The sequence below is a fragment of the Vulpes lagopus genome, chromosome 7 (genome assembly GCF_018345385.1).
Source record: "Vulpes lagopus strain Blue_001 chromosome 7, ASM1834538v1, whole genome shotgun sequence".
NCBI classification, from domain to species: domain Eukaryota; kingdom Metazoa; phylum Chordata; class Mammalia; order Carnivora; family Canidae; genus Vulpes; species Vulpes lagopus.
The window spans coordinates 2,101,177-2,120,434 of NC_054830.1; the positions used below are offsets into that span (position 1 = coordinate 2,101,177).

At 65.2% G+C, this 19,258-nt stretch overlaps 1 protein-coding gene across 2 annotated transcripts; it reads left to right on the forward strand.

Moving 5' to 3' along the window:
• Nucleotides 1-1,578: 1,578 nt before the first annotated feature.
• NCLN (nicalin) lies at nucleotides 1,579-18,993 on the forward strand. Of its 2 annotated transcripts, none has more exons than XM_041763065.1 (15): nucleotides 1,579-1,986; nucleotides 6,159-6,349; nucleotides 7,135-7,279; nucleotides 8,026-8,120; nucleotides 10,589-10,669; nucleotides 12,586-12,689; nucleotides 13,075-13,163; nucleotides 13,240-13,379; nucleotides 13,550-13,728; nucleotides 14,919-15,006; nucleotides 15,090-15,128; nucleotides 15,213-15,373; nucleotides 16,820-16,873; nucleotides 17,019-17,097; nucleotides 17,278-18,993. In XM_041763065.1, the coding sequence occupies exons 1-15, from the start codon at nucleotides 1,803-1,805 to the stop codon at nucleotides 17,335-17,337; spliced, it is 1,689 nt and encodes a 562-aa protein (XP_041618999.1). In that variant the 5' UTR covers nucleotides 1,579-1,802; the 3' UTR covers nucleotides 17,338-18,993. The 2 variants fall into 2 exon arrangements, with proteins under 2 accessions (XP_041618999.1, XP_041618998.1); XM_041763064.1 differs by having other exon boundaries at nucleotides 1,583-1,986; nucleotides 15,210-15,373.
• The last annotated feature ends 265 nt before the right edge of the window (nucleotides 18,994-19,258 follow it).

Genomic DNA, 19,258 nt, shown 5'->3' on the forward strand with positions numbered 1-19,258 from the left:
TACCTGAACCAAGTTCTGGCTGCGCTCTCGGGCTGTCTCTGGGTGAGCGTGTGTGACTCTCATGCGTTCACAGCCTGACCCGGAGGAACGGGGACAGACGGAGGAATTGGGGATGAAGAGCACCAGGGCCAGGATGAGCTCTGGTTCTCTCCCCTGCCCTGCCAGGCCAGCCCTGATCCTTAGGCCCGGCGGCTCCCTGGCAGCGGCGGCGGACAGGACCTGCAGAGTGGGGGTGGGGGCACTGGGGGCTCCCTTCTCATGCATCTCACTCATTCATTCACTGAACCACCGAGTGTCGGGCTCACTTCTGGGCACAGGGCTTGTACCCCTAAGCAACCCGCTGCCAGCCCCCCGTAGAGGTCCCACTTTGGGTGGGGGAGACAGACCCCCACATGGCACCTCAGGACGATGTTACCCCTGGAGGGGGGAGCAGATACAGCAGACCTGGGTGCGTTCTCTCCCTACCCACACGCCCTGAGCACTGAATGTGGGCCTGGCTCTTTCTGAGCCGGTTCATGGGGATCATTACCCCTGGGGGGTGGGGAAAGGGTGTTGGATTATTACCATCATATCGGGCAGCTGAGAAAACTGAGGCTCCCAGAGGTGAAGCAGTCTGCCCAAGGTCACACAGCCCGGAAGGGGAGGCGCTGGGACTTGAATCCAAAGTGCTGTGAGTCTGCGCCACCTCGCACCTGGGACAGAAGGGAGGCGGCCCTATGGGAGCCTGGAAGTCAGCTCGCTGTGTGTGGGGGGGGCTTTCCTGCTCTGCACCCCTGGCCTCAGCCTTCCCATCTGTAGGAGTGGGTATGACCCCTGGCTGGGACACAGTGCCTTCTTAGGGTCGCCACATTCGAAAATACAACCTTGGGACACCCAGTTAAATTTGCATTTTTGATGAACAACGAAAAATAAAAAACTGCTTCAAGCTATGAGTATGCCCCAAATACGAATAAGCCTTAAGTATATATATATTCCTCATCACCACCCCCTTCACGAACTCCAGGCTCCAGACTACAAGTCCCACAACCCATTGCGCCATCCCTTTAAGAAACTTCTATCATTTCTTTATTACTCTTTCATTCATTCAAAAATGGTATAACCCACCCACCGTGCGCCAAGCCTCGCACTAGGTTCTGGGGATACATCAACGCACGAAGCAGGCAGAAGTCTTTTCCCTCGCGGAGTTTAACATCTACGACCCTTGGCACTGTTAAGTGATTTTTTTCAGACTCCGTCCACGAAGACTACAACTCCCATGAGACCCTGTGCCCGCGCAGGAGGACTACAATTCCCAGGAGATTGCGCGCACAAGGCCGCCCCCCCCGCTTCCCCCGCCTTCTCGGCTCTCATCCCAACTTCCTTCCGGGTCGCAAGGTCATGGCCTGCCCTCGCCTCTCGCCTCCCCGCCTCCTCCCGCCACACAGATGGCGTTGGAGAAAGTTCCGCTGCAATAATTGCTGTCGAGTCTCCGCATTTTTCTGACTCGCGTGTCAGGTGACGCCTCATCAGCAGGCCTAGCCGAACAGTCCGTCACAGCGTCCCGTGTTGCGATGTAACGGAGCCGGCCTACCACTCCCAGGAGGCTGCGCGCGCGCGCCAGGAGGACTACAACTCCCCGGAGGCTGCGCGGCGGGCGGGGCGGCCCGCGGCGGTGCCCGCAGGACCCCGGAGCAGGCGCGGGCTGCCCGGCGCGGCGCCCGCAGGACCCCGGCGGCTACCCATGCCGAGGTGAGTCCGCGGGAGCCGCCGCCGCCGCCGTCCCGTCCCCGCCGCCGCCCCGCGCGGCCCCGCCGCCGGCCAGGATGCTGGAAGAAGCGGGCGAGGTGCTGGAGAACATGCTGAAGGCGTCGTGCCTGCCGCTCGGCTTCATCGTCTTCCTGCCCGCCGTGCTGCTGCTCGTGGCGCCGCCGCTGCCCGCCGCCGACGCGGCGCACGAGTTCACCGTGTACCGCATGCAGCAGTACGACCTGCAGGGCCAGCCCTACGGTGCGTGCGCCCGGCCCCGGCCCCCGAGCCCCGGCCGGGCCCGGAACCCGCGGCCGCCTGCTCCCCTCTGCCCGCTTCCCGGCGCTTTCCCGGCCGCCCCCGCGGTGCCCATCCTCCCCGGGCCGCGCCCCCGCGCCCCGAGCCCCTGCGCCCCCCCCAGGGGCAGTTCCAGCCGGTCCTGACCTCGGGGGCGCCCCGGAGCCGGGGTCCTGCTCCCCTCGGGGCTCAGGAGCTCTGATCACAGGCCCCGCGGCTGGGCCCCTGAGCCCCCCGCTGCAGTCCCGGCGCCAGGGTGCTCCTGGGGTCCCTCGCCCCGGGAGCGTGGTCCCTCCCTCTGGTGCACACCCCTGCGCGGGGCTCGGCCTCCCCGCCCCACTCGCGCCCTCCGTCCAGGAGTCCTGGATGTCTCTGACCCCCTCAATGCCCTCCCTGACCTGCTGGGCCTGCACCCGCTCGGCTCTCGCTCCCCCGTCCTGCTCCTTCTCCTCTCGGGGTCCTGACCCCAGCACCAAGCCTAGATTCCCTCATCTCTGCCTCATTACAGCTGTCTCTGGCCTTCCAGAACCTTCCAGGCTCTGGTTTTTTTCTCGGCTCGCTGCCTTGGGTCCCTACGGGTCAAAGTCTGCTCTCTCCAGAGCGGGGCTCCCTCCGCAGTCCTGGTTCTTCTCGGCCCTGAGCCCACCTGCTCGTGGACTGGCCCCTCCTGTCTGAACACCTCAGGCCCAGCCTGACCCCGTGGATCCCCAGCCCAGCCCTGGGGGGGGGGGGGGCGGTCCCAGCCTCCCATGAAGTCCTGTCCAGACTCCCCTTCGCATCCCTCCTCATCCCAGAGTTAGGCCGTTGCTGTTTAGTGGGTGTCAACCCGGGGGTCGTTGGGTGATGACTTCACGGTTGTCACAGGTACAGAGGTCCTGGCATCGAGTGGGGGGTGGGCGGGGGTGCCAGGCAGCCCTGCACAGAGAAGCACTGGCCCTGCATGTCCACGGTGCCAGGGGGCAGACCCCGGCAGGCGGGCTGAGCGATGCTCTTCAACCCGAGGCCCCAGGCTCTGGGTGGGGGGTGCAGGGAGGGAGGACCGGGAGCCCCCGGGCCGTGGCACGTTCTCTGTGGCGTGCTTCACACTCTGCTGGGGAGGGGTCCTTACCCACACGGTCTGGGCCGTTCTGGAACGAGGGTGTGTGCCCTGTGCCAGGATGGGAGCCGCAGCCACAGGTGGCCCCTGCGCTCCCGAGACGGCTCGAGACGGGGCTCAGGCAAGGCAGGAGGGGAATTTCGAGGGTTTGTCCATGTACCGAACTGAGCTGCAGCCCGGAGCTTCTCTTGGTTTCCTGGAGGAATTTGACTCCCGGAGGCCGGGGGCCCCGAATGTGAGATAAGTCGCTTCTCCAGATCCGAGTGGGTTTCTGTGGTGCCTTTTCCACTCCCCTCCCTTCCTGGAGCGCATCGCCCCGAAGCCCTGGGTTCCCTCCAGTCTGGGTCTCCACGCCCCCCCGTCTCTGCCGCTCCCAACGAGAATCCCAGATGCTCTGTGCCTCACGCCAGGCGTCCAGGAAGACTTGGGCTCCGGGGGTGAGCTCGGGGGCCTGGGGGCGCCGCCTGCCCCCGCCAAGTGCTGCTTGTATGCAGCAGGAGGAGGCGGAGGCCCGGCTCCAGGTGCCCGTGTGAGGCCCCCGTGTGCGGCTCACTCGCCTCCTGGCCCCCGTGCCAGGCCCAGCAGGCCGCGTTCAGCCACCCCGTGCTGGTGGGGGGACGTCGGCGCGGTGCTGGGAGGCGCGGCCCCTGGCAGAGGGACCCTGGAGGGACCCCAGGTCCTTGAGAGCTGCCCTGCTGGCTCACCGCCCATGGTTCTCCGCCCTCCCCAGTGTCCCAAGCACCCCCTCCGAGCCCGCAGGCTCCCCGCCTCCTGCGGCAACCCTTGCTCTGGGTTTCTCTTCTTTCCTAACTTCCTGTTCGCTCCTCTTGAGAAACCGGGCTGGCTGCTGGGAAGGAAAGGCGTGTGCTGTTTCTGCTCAGGGTGATCCACCAGGTACAAGGCCGCGGGGTGTGACCTCACCCCCTGCCAGGCAGACTCTGGCCCTCCCGAGGGCACGGCTGGCCTCCACGGCGCTCGCCACCGTGTGCCAGTGCTGCTCAAGTTGAGCGGCCCGCTCGAGTCCAGCTCCCCGCTCGAGTCCAGCTCCCCGCATGCCCTGGGCTGACCCGAGCCCCTAGGAGGTGGGGGCGTCGGCACCCCAGCGCCCGTGCCAGCCCCCTCCACCCGGTGTTGTGGATAAAGTTTACTGGCGCACAGCCGCTCCCTCTGGTTGGCGTGCCTGCCTGGGACGGAGCTGAGCAGTTGAGACAGAGCTGGTGCAGCCAGCAGGGCGAGAGGGGTGACCTTCTGGCCCCCGACAGAGCCGTTGGCAAGCCCCGCTCAGGTCTGGGTCTGTTGCCAGAAGCCGTGACTTCTGTCCAGGGGTCCTGCGCCCACCTTCGTGGCACCTGCCAGGCCTGACCTCTTCCTGCCTAGACTGAGGGGTGAGGGCAGCCGCGCCAGCTCAGCAAAGAGGGGGCCTCTGCCCTTGGGACTCTCAGGGCCTGGGGGTGCTGGTGGGGGACCCGCGTCTACCCAGCTCTGCTCTCCGCCTCCGTTTGTCTGGCTTCCTCCCTCTGAGTCCTGCCCTGCAGGGGCTCCAGGCCAGAAGATGCATACAGTAGGTTCCACGGGTGACCCTGTGTCTCCACCCGCAGCTGATTCTTAGGGCCTCTGGGAGGCCGAGCACAGGACAGGTGGGGCAGGGGGAGGGGCCTCCCCGGCCCTGGAGAGCTTCAAGGACGCGCTGAAGGTCCTGCTGCCCTCTCCCCGCTCAGCTGTCCGGGGGCTCCCACAGCGGGGCCTGAATCAGAGAAAAGGCCCCTGGAGGGTTGGGGTGGAGGTGGGGGGCACCCCCTCCAGGCCTGGGCACATGGGCCCACCCTTGCCCCGTGGTCACAGGCCCCCGCTCCCGAGATGGCCTTCCCCGTCGCAGCTGGGACGCAGCTGGGACGCCGTCCACCTCCCTGATCCGCCCCACGGAGCGCTCCCCTGGAAGCAAGCCCTCTCCCGCCTGTCTGCTTTCCCAGACCACGTCCCTGGGGGCTGGGCTGGCCCCGTGGCCTGGTGGCGGTCCCCCTGTGCCTGGACGGCCATTGTGTCCCCCTGCGACCTTGACCTCCAGGACAGAGGGAAGCCGGCCCACGTCTGTGCGTCCTCTTCTGAGTCACGCTCACTGTGTCACAAACCAGAAGCCCCGGGGGCCACATCCAGTCCCCCCACACAACGTGGTTTGCTTGTTTAGCGCATCCTGGGTTGGCCTGCGGCTTTTGAAAGGTTCTGGAATCGTCGCTTACCTTTGCCGTTTGGGTGATTTGGTGTAAAAGTTGGGATTTCTGGCAGCATCCCCGTCGAGTGCCGCGACCGTGGGAGCTGCCTGAGTCCGTTCCTGCAGCGCACGGGGCACAGACGGGGGTCTGCACGGGGCACAGACAGGGGTCTGCATGTGCTGAGGGCCTGTGCGAAGGCCCCGGGGATGTCAGCGCTCCTCCACGTTCCTGCGTTTGACGTCCGCGTGGCTTCTTGCGGCGGGTTTCCTCCGGCAGCAGTGCTCTCCGGCAGCAGTGCATGGGTGCTCTGTCTGGGGAGACCCCCCGCCGCCCCGCCCCGGCCTTAGAAAAACTGTGTGCGCGCCCTGGTTCTGAGCCACTCCTTCTCCTTGGGGAGGGGGCAGGTTCAGTTTCCTGGAAACTCCGGCTCTAGCGCTCTCCCTGATTTTCTGGAGCTTTCTTCAGCTCTCAGCTGTCCAGGGGTCCTGCGCCCACCTTCGTGGCACCTGCCAGGCCTGACCTCTTGGGTTTAGAGCAGGGGCTCCCCCGCCCCCCCCATGCGATCCTGTGCCAGGGGACACTGGGCCACGTCTGGGACGTCTGTGGTTGTCACGGTGGGAGACCGTCCAGCTCCTGGCGGCACGGAGTGGGTGGGGGCTCAGTCCCCCCGACAGCGCCCAGGGTGGGGATCGTGACTCCGTGGGTTGGAGCGGGCACTGCGTCCGTGATGCCCGTGGCCCAGTGACAGGACCCTGAGGGCTCCCGAGTCAGTGGTCTCCAGGTGGGGGTCCCGGCACCCCACTGAGGGAGGCCCTCCCTGCCCCCTGCAGGCACCCGGAACGCAGTGCTCAACACAGAGGCCCGCACCATCGACGCCGACGTGCTGAGCCGGCGCTGCGTGCTCATGCGGCTACTGGACTTCTCCTACGAGCAGTACCAGAAGGCCTTGCGGCAGTCAGCCGGCGCCGTGGTCATCATCCTGCCGCGGGCCATGGCCGCTGTGCCCCAGGACGTCATCCGGGTGAGTGTCCAGTTTCCTTCTTCTGCACAGACTCGGGCCCGGGAGCTTCCACAGAAGAAAGAGCACTGGGTTTGGAGTCAGCTAGGTGACCTGGGGCACGTTGCTTCACGCCCGTGTGCCCTCTGCCCTTCAGAAGGCGGGATGTTTGCTTCATCGTCACCTCCTCCCGCCCCGAGGGACTCTGGGCCGTGTCTGGGCTCTGCTGTGCTCAGGACGACTGGGGAGCTCCTGGCCGCCAGCGGGAGGGGCTGGGGATGCTGCTCAGAGTGACCCGCCCCACGTACGCAGTGTGGAGAGGGGGCTCTGCTTGGATGAGCCGGCTTGGTAGGATCCCGTGAGACCCCTCGGATGAAGATGCATCTGCAGATGGGGAGCAGGTGTGGGGTGGTGGAGGCGAGTGCTCGGTGCCGGGCACCTGGTACCCACAGGTGGGTGCCTGCCATCAGCCTAGGGTGCCAGCATCTGTTGCCCACTCGCAGCTGAGGGCGTGATGGCCAGTGGGGCTGGGACCAGTCCCCGGTGACCCCAGACCTGACCGGCTCCCTCGCCCGTTCTCCCAACCTGCTTCCCCCCCAAAGGGTACCCCTGGGAGCCCCGTGGGCATTGCCACCCTCACCTGTTCCTCCGTCCTCATCCTGTTGTACCCTGGCCCCCGCCCCACCCTTTTTTCTGGCGTGAGTCTAGCCTTGTTAGCCAGCCCCAGAGTTGGCGTGCCTGCGTTCCCGGGACAGCCTCCGGGCCCCCACCCCACCCTGGAAGGCCTCTCAGTGTGTGTTTCTTTGCAGCAATTCATGGAGACCGAGCCCGAGATGCTGGCCATGGAGACCGTCGTCCCCGTGTACTTCGCCGTGGAGGACGAGGCCCTGCTCTCCATCTATGAGCAGACGCAGGCCGCGTCCGCCGCCCAGGGCTCTGCCTCTGCCGCCGAAGGTAGGCTCGTGGGGTCCTTCCCATTGAGGCTGTGGCCTCACCCAGCCCTTTCCAGGGTCCTGTCTCACACCTGCTATGCTGCAGCCTCGAGGCTGGAGGCCAGGACTTTGCATTTTGCAGCCCCCACCCCACCGCTGACTCCTGTGAAAACAGAAGCTCGAGAGCTGCTAATTTGGAGGGAGGGGTTTCCCAGGTGCCTCTGGATGGTTTAAGGAAAACAGGGGCGTCTGTTCACCTGCTGACGACACTCTCAGTGTCAGCATCGTGCTTGGGCCCATCGGGGCGGGGCAGCGGCGTCGTTGGGGAAGGAGGACACGTTTCTTCTGCACCGTGGGCCAGGGATGGGCCAGGGACGTCCCGTCCATGAGCTTGGGGCAGGGCCGGGGGCTGTGGAGAGTGAGCTAGCTAAAGTAGTCGAAGGAACGCCACAGAACGGACCCGCCTGGCCTTCCGTTCTCCCCCGTGGAAGTGGCGAGTGTAACGGGAGGCCGGCGCTCGGAGCCGGCACGGGGGCGCGTGTCTCCCCTGCCGGCCAGCTGGGGCCGGGCAGCGGGGTCAGCAGCCCACTCTGGACCCAGGCTCTTTCTCGCACCATCACCACGTCATGCTGGAGCTCACGGGGCGCTTCTGCATACGGCTTGGCTTAGCCCAGACCCCTGCCTTCTGGGGCCTTGGGGCCATGGGGATGCCGGCTTGGGTCCGGGAGCCCCCAGGGCTTGGGCTGACCCTGCCCTACCCGTCCTCAGTGCTGCTCCACACCGCCACTGCCAACGGCTTCCAGATGGTCACCAGCGGGGTCCAGAGCAAGGCCGTGAGCGACTGGCTCATCACCAGTGTGGAGGTGAGTGCCCGGCCCTGTGTGCCACACTGAGACCCGGCACAGGGGGCACTCGGGCTCCCTGAGCTCCCCCCCACCCGCTCCCCCATGGAGGGACCTTCTGATAGGGAAATCGAGTCAGATCTCTCACTTTCTGTCACCATCCCTGGCCGCACATGGAGCCTCCTCATCCTGCCTCAGGGCCTTTGCACTGGCTGTCCTTGCCTCACAGAGAGCTCTCTCTCCCACAGTGGGTGCTCCTCTTCATCATATAATAGTCCTTCTAGTGCTGCATCCCTAGAAGTCCTGAGAACTTTTTGGGGCCACACAGCCCCTGTTTTCAGAGCTTAGTTGAAATGGGAGGGCGTTAAACTCTGGACGTGGAAGTAGCCGATTAAGACAACAAGCCAAATGGGAGAGAGTTCAGCCTGTCATCACCTACGGTGGTGGTGAAGGCAGTGGTCTGGGCCAGAGGAGACCCCGGCTCTGCTGCCCTCCTCCCCATGGTCGAGGGTCAGCTCCCCCCCGGCAGATGTGCGGGGCTTGGACAAAAGGCCCCAGCACTTGTGTGGACGCGGGGCCGGGAGTGTCTTCTCTGGTGTCGTGTCCCCCGCCCCGGTGAAGAGGTCGCCTTGAGACCCTCACAGAGGCCCCGGCCCAGGGCTGAGTGCTTGGTGGCAGCCCGCCAGCCAGCAGCGCCCGGTGTGCCCCAAATTAGTGCAGGGGGTGCCCTCCAGGCAAGGCCTTGGACGCATCTGGTTTCGGGCCTGAAAAGCCACAGATTGGTTTTACCAGGAGCTGCAGCCCCGCGCTGCCACACCAGACCCGTCCGGGCTGCACTTTCTCTTGAGCAATCGTCCCACCTGACTCATTTAGGAGCCGCGTGTCCTCGGGTCCTTTCCCATCAGCCTGAGTGTCAGAGGCACTGAGACCGTGTTTGTTGCGCCTCCTGTGAGGTCCCCAGAGCCAAGCAGGAGCCCAGTGCCCAGTGGGCACCTAGCGAGCACTCGTCCCTGAGCCTGCTGGTCCCCCCAGGTCCCCATGGCTTCCACCAGACGGGGCAGGGCTACTGGCCAGCCCGTGGTGTCGGCGCTCGGGCACGGGTGGGACTCGGGTGGAGCGATGCTCCAGAACTGAGTGAGTCCACCCGTCCGGAGCCCCGCTGTTAGGGAGCAGCAAGCGAGATGCATTTCCTTCGTTGAGGAACTCACTTAGGGTTGGGGGAGGTGTGAGGGCAGCAAACAGGCAGGTGGACACAGCGGGGAGGGGCTCTGGGTGGAGGACGCGGGGCAGGGGGTGCTGGGCGGCCCAGCAGGGTGGCCAATGGGACTGGACGGGCCAGCGACGTGGTCAGCGGGGCCGGATGGGCCGGCGGGGTAGCCAGCGGGACTGGGCGGGCCGGTGACGTCAGCAGGGCTGGACAGGCCGATTCAGGATGTGGGGAGGCCCCTGCCTTGTCTGAGTGATCAGGGAGGTTACAGATCAAGGAGTTTTCTTAAAACTGTGGAGGATCGTGGCCGTTTGGGCAGAGAAAGCTCCCAGGAGCCAGAGCCCTCGTGGTCAGGCTCCCGAAGGTCGGGCTGAGCAGCTGCTGGCCGGGTTTGCTGTGGGTGAGGAGCAGCTGGGGTCGGGGGGTCCCTCCCAGCACCAGGAGGTCTGTCTCAGCCTGGCTGCCCTGGCCTTTGCTTCCAGAATCCTCCGCCCTGCCTCGAGCCCTCTGCCACCCGTTGTCTGTGTGGACATGGGGTGCCCCCTCCCCCCGCTCTCCCGACCCTGTGGTGCCAGCATTGGCCTGTCGGTCGGGGAAGGAGGCCCGGGCCTCTAGGGTCAGCAGCACGCCCACGGTCTCGGGCCAGGAGTCCCACCCGGGCTGTGGCCCTGGGTCTCGGGTGGCTTGCTGTGGGCGGCCGCCAGGAGAGCTTCACTCCGACACGGCCGAGGCCTTCCCGGGGCTCGCCCTCTGCTCGGGAGCATCAGGAAGACGGGCCCGGCCGTGTGCTGGCAGGGGCCCCACGCTGTGCCGTCTGACCCCGGTGCACCTCGGGACTGGCACTCGGACGGCAGGAGTGGACGCTGAGGCATTTGCTGACGGAAGGCCGTTCTCGTCTGTCACCATGTGACTTCAGCGAGGGCCAGTTCACGTGGCCAAGGTGGCAGCCCGGGTGTGGGCGCCGGGACCTGGCCCGTGGCCGCGGTCCGTACCGGCTGCTCGTCCTCGTCAGCAGAGCTCTCCCGCCGGCCCGCCAGGGCTGGGGGCTCCGCCGTCGAGGATGGGCTGGGTCTCGGGGTGGGGGGGTCAGCGCGCTGCGGCCCCCTTGACTTTCTTCTGTAAATAAAGTTTTATTGGCACGTGGCCACAGGCTCTCATTCACATGTCGTCTGTGACGAGGCGGCCAAGCCGGAAATGCTGCCCCGCCGCGTGGGGGAGGCCGGGGCTGTGTCTGGCCGCTGGGGTCCAGCCAGCGTGCGCTTCACAGACCGTCTCTCTGCAGGGGCGGCTGACGGGGCTGGGTGGAGAAGACCTCCCGACCATTGTCATCGTGGCCCACTATGATGCCTTCGGAGTAGCCCCCGTATGTATGCGTGCTCTTTGGGGGAGGGGCACGGGCACCCCCCACCCCTGCTCTGCTCCCGGCACTGCTCCGGGCTACCTCGGGGTGGGGGTCAGAGCAGCAGCACCCACCCTCTCGGGGCCCAGGGCGTCGTCACGAAGCAGAAATGGGCTAACCTGAGGCGGGTCTTGTGGCCCAGCCCCCACGGCTGACAGGTGCCCGGGCCGGGTATCAGGATTAGGTCTGTGTCAGGGTCCCCAGGTGCAGGGGCAGGGCGGGGACACCAGGGTCCTCTCCCGGGTGACCCACAGGACACGCTCAGTTCCCCCAGCACGAGCCGTGAGTATGCACACAAGGTGTGGTCTCGGGGCCTGGGAGAGACCCGGCGCCCAGGTTCTCCACGGGGGTCGGTCTCGTGGGGGCCCTCTGCCCGGTTCGGCCGGGACCCCAGGCTCAGGAGGGCAACAGGTGCTCAGCACGAACCCCGTGTCTGCACAGATGGTTCAGGCACCCGAGTCCTCCACCCATGAGGGAGGCAGGAGCCCAGAGTCCAGTTCAGACGCCGAGGAGGGCCAGGCGTGTTTGCTGGGCCCCAGACCTCCCCGGGGCCGTGCTCTCAGAGCCCCTGGCACAGCGAGGCCAAGGCTCACGCCAACGCGTGAACAGTGCCCGTGTCTTCATCAGGCATGTTTTGCTTTGAAAGACGAATCAGCTGAACCAGAGAGGTGGCCAGTGGCAGCCTGGTCGGAGGTCCTGACCGTGCGACCGATTGAGGGCAGCTGTTCCAGGCCCCACCCGGCCTAGCAGGCAGGGCCTCAGCGGTCACCTCGGAGTGCCCGGCCTGCTCATCATCTGATCCACACTGCTCATCAGTCTCCCCGCTCAGCTGACCAGGAGCCTCTTGGGATCCTCCTAATCTCCTCCAACCCCTGCTGTGGAGCTTTTATCCATTTTTATTTATTTTTGAGATGGAATTGACATAACATTTGAGTTGTTTCCCTAGAGCGTGTAGTTTAGTGTGTTGTAGGACATCCACAGAGTTGTGGCACCGTGGTCATCTACTTCCAGAACATTCCATTTCAGAAGCCATGTCCCTGTCAGCAGCCACCCCCTTGAGCCCCCTCCCCGTCTGTGGACAAGCTTGTCCTGGACATGTCACACATGTGGACTCACTGCGTGGCCTCCTGTGTCCAGTTCCCTCCCTGAGCGTCATGGGGCCATCTCTCTCTGAATTCTTTTATTTTTAAAAAACTTTTTTTGAAAGATTTTATTTTATTTATACATGAGAGACAGAGAGAGAGAGAGGCAGAGGGAGAAGCAGGATCCCTGCAGGGAGCCTGACCTGGGACTCTATCCCAGGTCTCCAGGATCACACCCTGGGCCGAAGGTGGCACTAAACTGTTGGGCCACCTGGGCTGCCCTCTCCCTGAATTCTCATAGTGTCAATACGTGACATGTCAGTGTGTGGATTGTGACCTTGGGAGGGTCCCAAGCCCCATCACAGAATCCAGTTTCTTTTTTTACTTCCTAAGATCCCATCATGCTGTCGGGGGTGTCGCTTTAGATGATAGGATCCAGGAGTTGGGGGCTTTCACAGCTGCAGGGAACCTGTGCCGACCCCACTCCCAGCAGCATGGGCGGGCAGCGATCCTGGGGACCATACCGAGGCGGCCGCCCAGGGCTCTGGGCTCTGCATTCTGCACGGAGGTTCCCGCGGGCATGGGGCAGAGTGTTGGGGAGCAAGGAGAGCGCGCTGGGCTCCGTGTCCCGGGGGCTCGGCCCTGCAAACCCGGAGCCCCGTCATTCTGGGGTTAGAGCAGAGTGGTGTCCGCAGGCAGGTGGGGGCTGTTAGCAGCTGCAGGCACCGCGGTAGGGGCAGCGAGGTCCACCGCGGGACCCGGGGCTGACCGCTGGCCTTGTCTCCCTCCTGCCCACAGTGGTTGTCGCACGGTGCAGACTCGAACGGGAGCGGCATCTCCGTGCTGCTGGAGCTCGCCCGCCTCTTCTCCAGGCTCTACACCTACAAGCGCACCCACGCTGCGTACGCGACAGCCGGGCGGGAGGGGCTGCCGGGAGGGTGGAGCCGCTGGGTACAGGGGCTCACACACCCCAGGAATGACCGCATCTGAATCAAGGGCCCCCTGTGTACCAGGCCTGGAGCTGAGCCCCACCCAGATCCTGCACCCCAGGGCCCGGCGTCCTTTCTGGGGATGTCTGCTGTCATCACAGCTGGGGGTGTCCTGGAGCCAGGGATGCTGCTCAGCCCCCCATAGCGCCCTGGACACCCCCAGAGAGTCTGCTTTGCCAGGACAGGGAGACCCTGCTCGGAAGGCTGCTCAGGGTTCAGTGCTTATGGGGAGACCACCTCCTTGTCGGGGTCTTGGTCACTCGCCTGCGGCGCTCATACCCCACTTCCCCCACACCAGGTACAACCTTCTCTTCTTTGCCTCTGGAGGGGGCAAGTTCAACTACCAGGGCACCAAGCGCTGGCTGGAAGACAACTTGGACCACACAGGTGAGTGGCCCTGTGTGGCCTGGGGCTGGGGCCGTGGCCCTTCCTGCCCCTCCCAACCAGCTTGGCCGCCCCACAGATTCCAGCCTGCTCCAGGACAACGTGGCCTTCGTCCTGTGCCTGGACACTGTGGGCCGGGGGGACAGCCTGCACCTGCATGTGTCCAAGCCGCCCCGCGAGGGGACACTGCAGCACGCCTTCCTGCGGGAGCTGGAGGCGGTAGGTGCCCTCCTGACTTGGGGCCAGGGAGTGGGGCCCCTCAGGGCAAGGGAGGTTTGGGCAGGGACCTGGGACCCTCCCAGCTGTCAAGATCCCCTGTGGACATCTGTGGACGGAAACGGCCAGGACCAAGGGCGAGAGCACCACCCTGACAGCGCCACTGCTCGCAGGTGGCCGCCCACCAGTTCCCGGAGGTGCGGTTCTCCATGGTGCACAAGAAGATCAACCTGGCGGAGGACATCCTGGCCTGGGAGCATGAGCGCTTCGCCATCCGCCGGCTGCCTGCTTTCACCCTGTCCCACCTGGAGAGCCATCGCGACGGCCAGCGCAGCAGCATCATGGATGTGAGGTGGGTGCAGCCACGGCCCCGGGGCCTCCCCTCCACCCACAGCTGCCCTGTGCGAGCCTTCGGGCCTGGGCGTAGACGCAGACGCCGGAGGGAGTGGACCTCAGGTGCGGGTGGTGGCGACTCGAGGAATGGGACTCGAGGAATGGGACGGAGGAGGGTGGCCAGCCTGAACCTGGTGAGGGGGGAGCTGGGGTCGGATTACAGACACCCCCCTACGTGGGGGTTGAGTGAGTGGCTTGGGGGCCCTTGGCCCCCCGGTGTGAGGTCCAGACCCCACATGTACCCCCCCAGATGCTGGGCACCTCGGTCTGCCCTGTGGCTCAGATGCTGCCCCTCCTTCCCCGGGGCCTTTGCGCGGCTGTGCGGAGGCCTGGACAGTGGTGTCCTGTCTTGTACCTCCTCAGGGAGCCCTCCCCCCCTTCCTTCCTCACATTACCTCTCGTCAAGACCCTGGGCACCTCTGGCTTCTGCCACTATAGGACTTTGCTTCCCGTCTGTGTCTCCCAGTGGTGGGTTGGCCCTGCATGGGGCCGGGGTTTTATGAGCAGGTGCGGGCAGAGGTGTTGACTGTTCCTGGGACATCAGGGAAGCTTCCTGGAGGAGGTGGTGCCAGAGCCAAGGGGTATGAGCTAGGAGAAGGGTGTTCCAGGGCCGAGGGAGCTGGAGCAAAGGAGTGCACTCCCTCCGCCCTCCCGGGAGGCCCGGCACCACACCAGGTCTGTGTTGCTGGCAGTACTTGGGGTCCCTTGGCCTGCAGTCCCCCCCCCGGTCTTTGCCCCTGGGGCCGGATTGTCCCCCTGTGCGTGTGCGCATCTCCCCTTCCTGTGGGGGCGTCGGACGAAGGGCTGTGCTCCTCCAGCGCGACCTCGCCTGTACCCGCCTCTTCCGTGGAGGCCCTGCCTCCAAACCAGGCCCGTTCCCAGGTTCTGGGCGGGAGCGACCGTGGGGAGCGCCGTTCACCCACTGGGCACCACCTCGGCTCCGCCGCGCCCACGTCCCTGGCGATGAGCGGGCCCAGAGCTGTGCAGCCCTTCCGGCAGACGCTGGGCAGGCGCCCGCCCTGAGGCCCTGAGGCCGCTGTGGCTTTGCTGGTTTTCATTATTGTGGGAAATACGCTTGGGCTTTTTCGGGTCATTTAAACGGACGCCCGTTCCAGACACCTGTGTATTTTCTTCAACTCCTGCCCTAAGGTCCCGGGTTGACTCTAAAACTCTGACCCGCAACACCAGGCTCATCGCGGAGGCCCTGACCCGGGTCATCTACAACCTGACCGAGAAGGTGAGGCCCCCGCCACGCCCGCTGGCCCCCGGCACCCCCCGCCCGCGGGTCAGACTCAGGGTGCGTCCCTCCTCTCTCCGCAGGGAACCCCCCCGGACATGCCGGTCTTCACGGAGCAGATGGTAACGGCGGGGGCAGAGGGGCGGGGTGGGGGGGGGGCACTGGCGGGGGGGTGTCCCCTGACCACGGCCGCGCCCCCGCAGCAGATCCAGCAGGAGCAGCTGGACTCGGTGATGGACTGGCTCACCAACCAGCCGCGGGCCGCCCAGCTGGTGGACAAGGACGGCACGCTGCTCAGCACGCTGGAGCACTACCTGAGCCGCTACCTGAAGGAGGTGAAGCAGCACCACATCAAGGCCGACAAACGGTGAGCCGCCTCGCCTGCACCCGTCGCCTGTGGCTCGCCGCTAGCGGGCTCGTCTGGAGCCTCCCACCCTGGGTGCGAGGCTGAGCACGTAAAGCAGTGGACCAGAAATAAAACAATCGATAGGAAGTACAGGGATTCTGTTAAACGTGAATTTCACATAAATGGTTTTTTCTTTTCTTTCTTTTTTTTTTTTGGTGTAAGTATATCTCACAGGATGTTTGGGACATACTTATACCAGAAGCCAATTTCTTTTTTGTCTGAAAATCGCACATAACCGACGTCCTATGTTTTATTGGGCAGCCCTATTCCCCCACCCACCCTCTGGTTCTTTCGTGCTCTGGGTGTCAGGCGGCTTGTGCCCGGGGGCCCCACCTGCCCTCAGGATGCTCCTCCCCACCGTGGGCCACCTGGGTTTTGTCTTTTTTCCATTCCGTGCTTCAGGGCTCCCTACTTGGCCTTGCGAGGAAGGGCACCTGCCGCTGTCCCCCAGTAGGAGATGCCCCCACACCGCATGGTGCCCCTCGCTGGCTCTCGACCTTTGCCCACTCACGGTGTGTGCAAGAGTCCGGGCTCTTGGACAGAAGAGGAAACTGAGGCCCAGAGTGGACCCAAGGCTGTGGAGCCGGGGCCTCCGGTTCCCAGACCATGATCGCCTTCCCTCCGTGCTCTCCAGACCGGGAGACTCTCCACAGAGTCACCCTACTTTGTTTTTATTTAAAGATCGTATTTATCGGGGTCCCTGGGGGCTCCGTCAGTGAGGCCTCTGTCTGCGGCTCAGGTCATGGTCCCATGTCAGGCTCCCTGCTCAGTGGGGAATCTGCTTCTCCCTCTGCCCCCCCTCCCCCGACCTTGTGCTCACACAGTCTCGCTTTCTCAGTAAGTACATAAAATCTTACTTATTTGAGAGTGAGAGAGAGCTCGGTGCAGTGGGGGAGGGGAGGGCGACTCTCAGGCCAACTCCAGCTGGGCTCAGCCCAGGGCGGTCTCACCACCGAGATCATGACCTGAGCCAAAACCAAGAGTCAGACACCCAACCGACAGCCACTCAGGCGCTGCTCCCTCATTTTTTTTTATTTTTAAGATTTGATTTACTTATTCATGAGAGAGAAAGAGGTAGAGACACAGGCAGAAGGAGAAGCAGGCTCCATGCAGGGAGCCCGATGTGGGACTCGATCTCAGAACTCGGATTACGCCCTGAGCTGAAGACAGACACTCAACCACTGAGCCACCCGAGCGCCCCCCCCCCTTTGTTTTTCAAGAGTATGATTGACACCCAGAAAAGCAGCAGAGACCCCAGAATAGAGGCTAGTCCTTCCCTGGCAGGGTCATTGGCAGCCTCGTGCTCGCACGCCCTCCCCCTCCTGGGCTGGCGGGGCCTCCGGGTGGGCTGGTGTGTGGGGGCTGTGGGAGGCGGCCGGGCTGTGGGTGAAAGCGCTGTCTCCCCAGGGACCCCGAGTTTGTCTTCTATGACCAGCTGAAGCAGGTGATGAACGCCTACAGGTGAGCCACCCTGGACCGGCAGCCGTGGTGCCCCTGGGTCACGGCCCGGGGTGCGTGGTCAGGTGTCATCTGGGGACATCTGGGGGTGGTGAGGTGAGGCGGGCTGGTGGCCACGCCGTGCCCTGACCCTGCCTACCACCCTCAGGGTCAAGCCCGCCATCTTCGACCTGCTTCTGGCCGTGTGCATCGGCGCCTACCTCGGGATGGCCTATACGGCAGTCCAGGTGAGCAGGGGGGAGGGAGGTACGGGTGGGAGGCCAGGCCCCCCCGTGGGAGGGGCGACCTGGCCAGGTGAGCCCTCGGCCCCCACGCTCGCTGCCTGGGAGCGGTGGCCCCACAGCGGGCCCGGCCTTCCTCGGGGTGGATTTGCCCCGGCCTCACTCGAGCCCTCCCGCTGCCTGCAGCACTTCGACCTCCTGTACAAAACAGTTCAGAGACTGCTCGTGAAGGCCAAGACGCAGTGACGGGGCCCCTCGCCCGCGCCGCGAGCCCCTGCCTGCCGCCACTCCCCACTCCTCCACGCAGGAGGGCAGGGCTCCGCCCCCGGCTCAGAGGCCGAAACCCTGAATTACAGAGCTTTTCTGTGTTGCTCTTGAGGACTTGGGGGATTCTTTCTCTGTTTTGTCCTTTGAACTCCCTCGGAGGAGCGTTTGGTGGAGGTCCCCAGGGGCCAGGCCACAGACTTGGGGACGCATCTGCAGAGGAGCCCCCAGCCCCAGAGGCGGCCCCGCAGCCCTCAGGGCTCGCCCACTGTGGACGACAGAGGAGACGTGCCCAGCACCGCCTCAGCGTCCCTCCTCTGGCCCACGACCGACCGACCGATGGACCCATGGACCGCAGCCCGAGGGGCAGGGGGCCTCCTTCGCCGGCCCTGGGTCCGCCCACCACACCGGCCAGACCACTCTCGGGTGACTGAGATGCTCCCCCTCTGGTCTGAAGAAGGGCAGCACTGGCCTCTAGGTCCCCAGGTCCCAACCCCTCCCTGTGTCCCCCACCCTGGCCTGGGCTGCAGGGAGCCGCCTCAGGGTGCGGCCTTGGAATGTGTTTCCCTCGAGCCCCCATGGACACTGGTGCCCTGAAGACCCGGTGGCCTCTCAGCCCGGCTCCCTGTGCCATTGACCTTCACGTGTATTTCTTACCGTCTGCCCCCACCCACGTGCCCCGGGGAGCTTGGGCCTGCCCCCCAGGAACCTGGGTGCCTTCGGAGCCCCAGGGGCAGGAGGCAGCCATGGAGGAGAGAGGAGGCCCCTACCCCGCCCCCACCCCTTCCCTGACCTCAGGCTCTCTGGGCCTCGGTTTCCTCATCTGTAGAAAGGAGGTGTGTGCTGGGGCAGCTGGTGACCCCGTGTCCTAGGAGGGCGTCCAGGCTGGGGGTCCAGGGAGAGCATTTGCTGGAGAGGACGCGGCCGCGGCCCCCACGGGGCTGCCCTCCCAAGGACCTGGGACGTGGGGAGGACGGTCCAGGCCCGAACCCCACAGATGAGGCTCTTGTAGGGGAGGGGGTGCGGAGGAGGCGTCTAGCGCTGCTGAGATTGATCTCAGGGAGACCCAGGCGTACAGATTCATTAGCAATATAATCAATTAGGTGTTCTGTGCTAAGGGCAGGGTCGTCATGAGGGAGAGGGCTCTGGGCGCCCGCCTCAGCTTCCAGGGAGGCCTTAATAAGGTGTGGGGGACCCCAGCTCCCTCCGTGTGCCCCCAGCCAGCCCCCTCAGAAGCCAGCTCGCCACTTGCTGCGGGGATGGGGATGGGCTCCTGGGGGCCGCGTCTCTAACTCCGCCTCGGGCCTCCTGCCTTCTGAGCCGACCCCCCCAGCAGGGCTGTGGTCTCAGCCTCCCCGGGCGGGGCAGGCATGGGGGCCACAGGCTCTCCTGTCCCCCTCACCACCCCCCCCCCCCCCCCCCCCCCCCCCCCCCCCGCAGCCAGTCTTCCCCCAGAGACTGTTTACCGAAGCCCAGCCGGCCGCCTGTGGGGGGCAGGACGTGGGCACCGGCGTTGGCTCAGGCGCCGAGTGGGTGTCCTCCTCCCGGGGGCGGGATGTCAGGACTGCCGGCTGTTCAGGGCTCAGGCTCGTTGTGGGACGCACTTGGACGATCAGAAAATAAAGCCATATCGAATGATGAGCGTCGCGTGTCCTGTCGGGGGGCGCTGGGGCTCAGGATTTGAGCGTACCCACTCCTCGGGGGGCTGGCCTTCGTGCCCCCGCCATGCCCCGTGGTCTCGCCCTCCTGCTCCCCAGCTGCCAGGTGGGGTGCAAGCCAGCTCCTCATCGGGGAGGGGGGACCGTGGGGCGTGCGTTTCCCAGGGCAGCTGCGCCGCACGCTGGGCGCCTTCAGGCGGCTCCGAGGTCAGGAGTCTGAGCGTCAGGGCGCGGGTGGTCAGTGG

Coding starts and splice junctions, on each gene's coding strand:
- NCLN (XM_041763064.1), top strand. CDS start 1,803: ATGCTGGAAGAAGCGGGCGAGGTGCTGGAGAACATGCTGAAGGCGTCG. Junction 15,129..15,209: donor CGGTCTTCACGGAGCAGATG/GTAACGGCGGGG, acceptor GCGCCCCCGCAG/CAGATCCAGCAGGAGCAGCT. Junction 15,374..16,819: donor CACATCAAGGCCGACAAACG/GTGAGCCGCCTC, acceptor CTGTCTCCCCAG/GGACCCCGAGTTTGTCTTCT.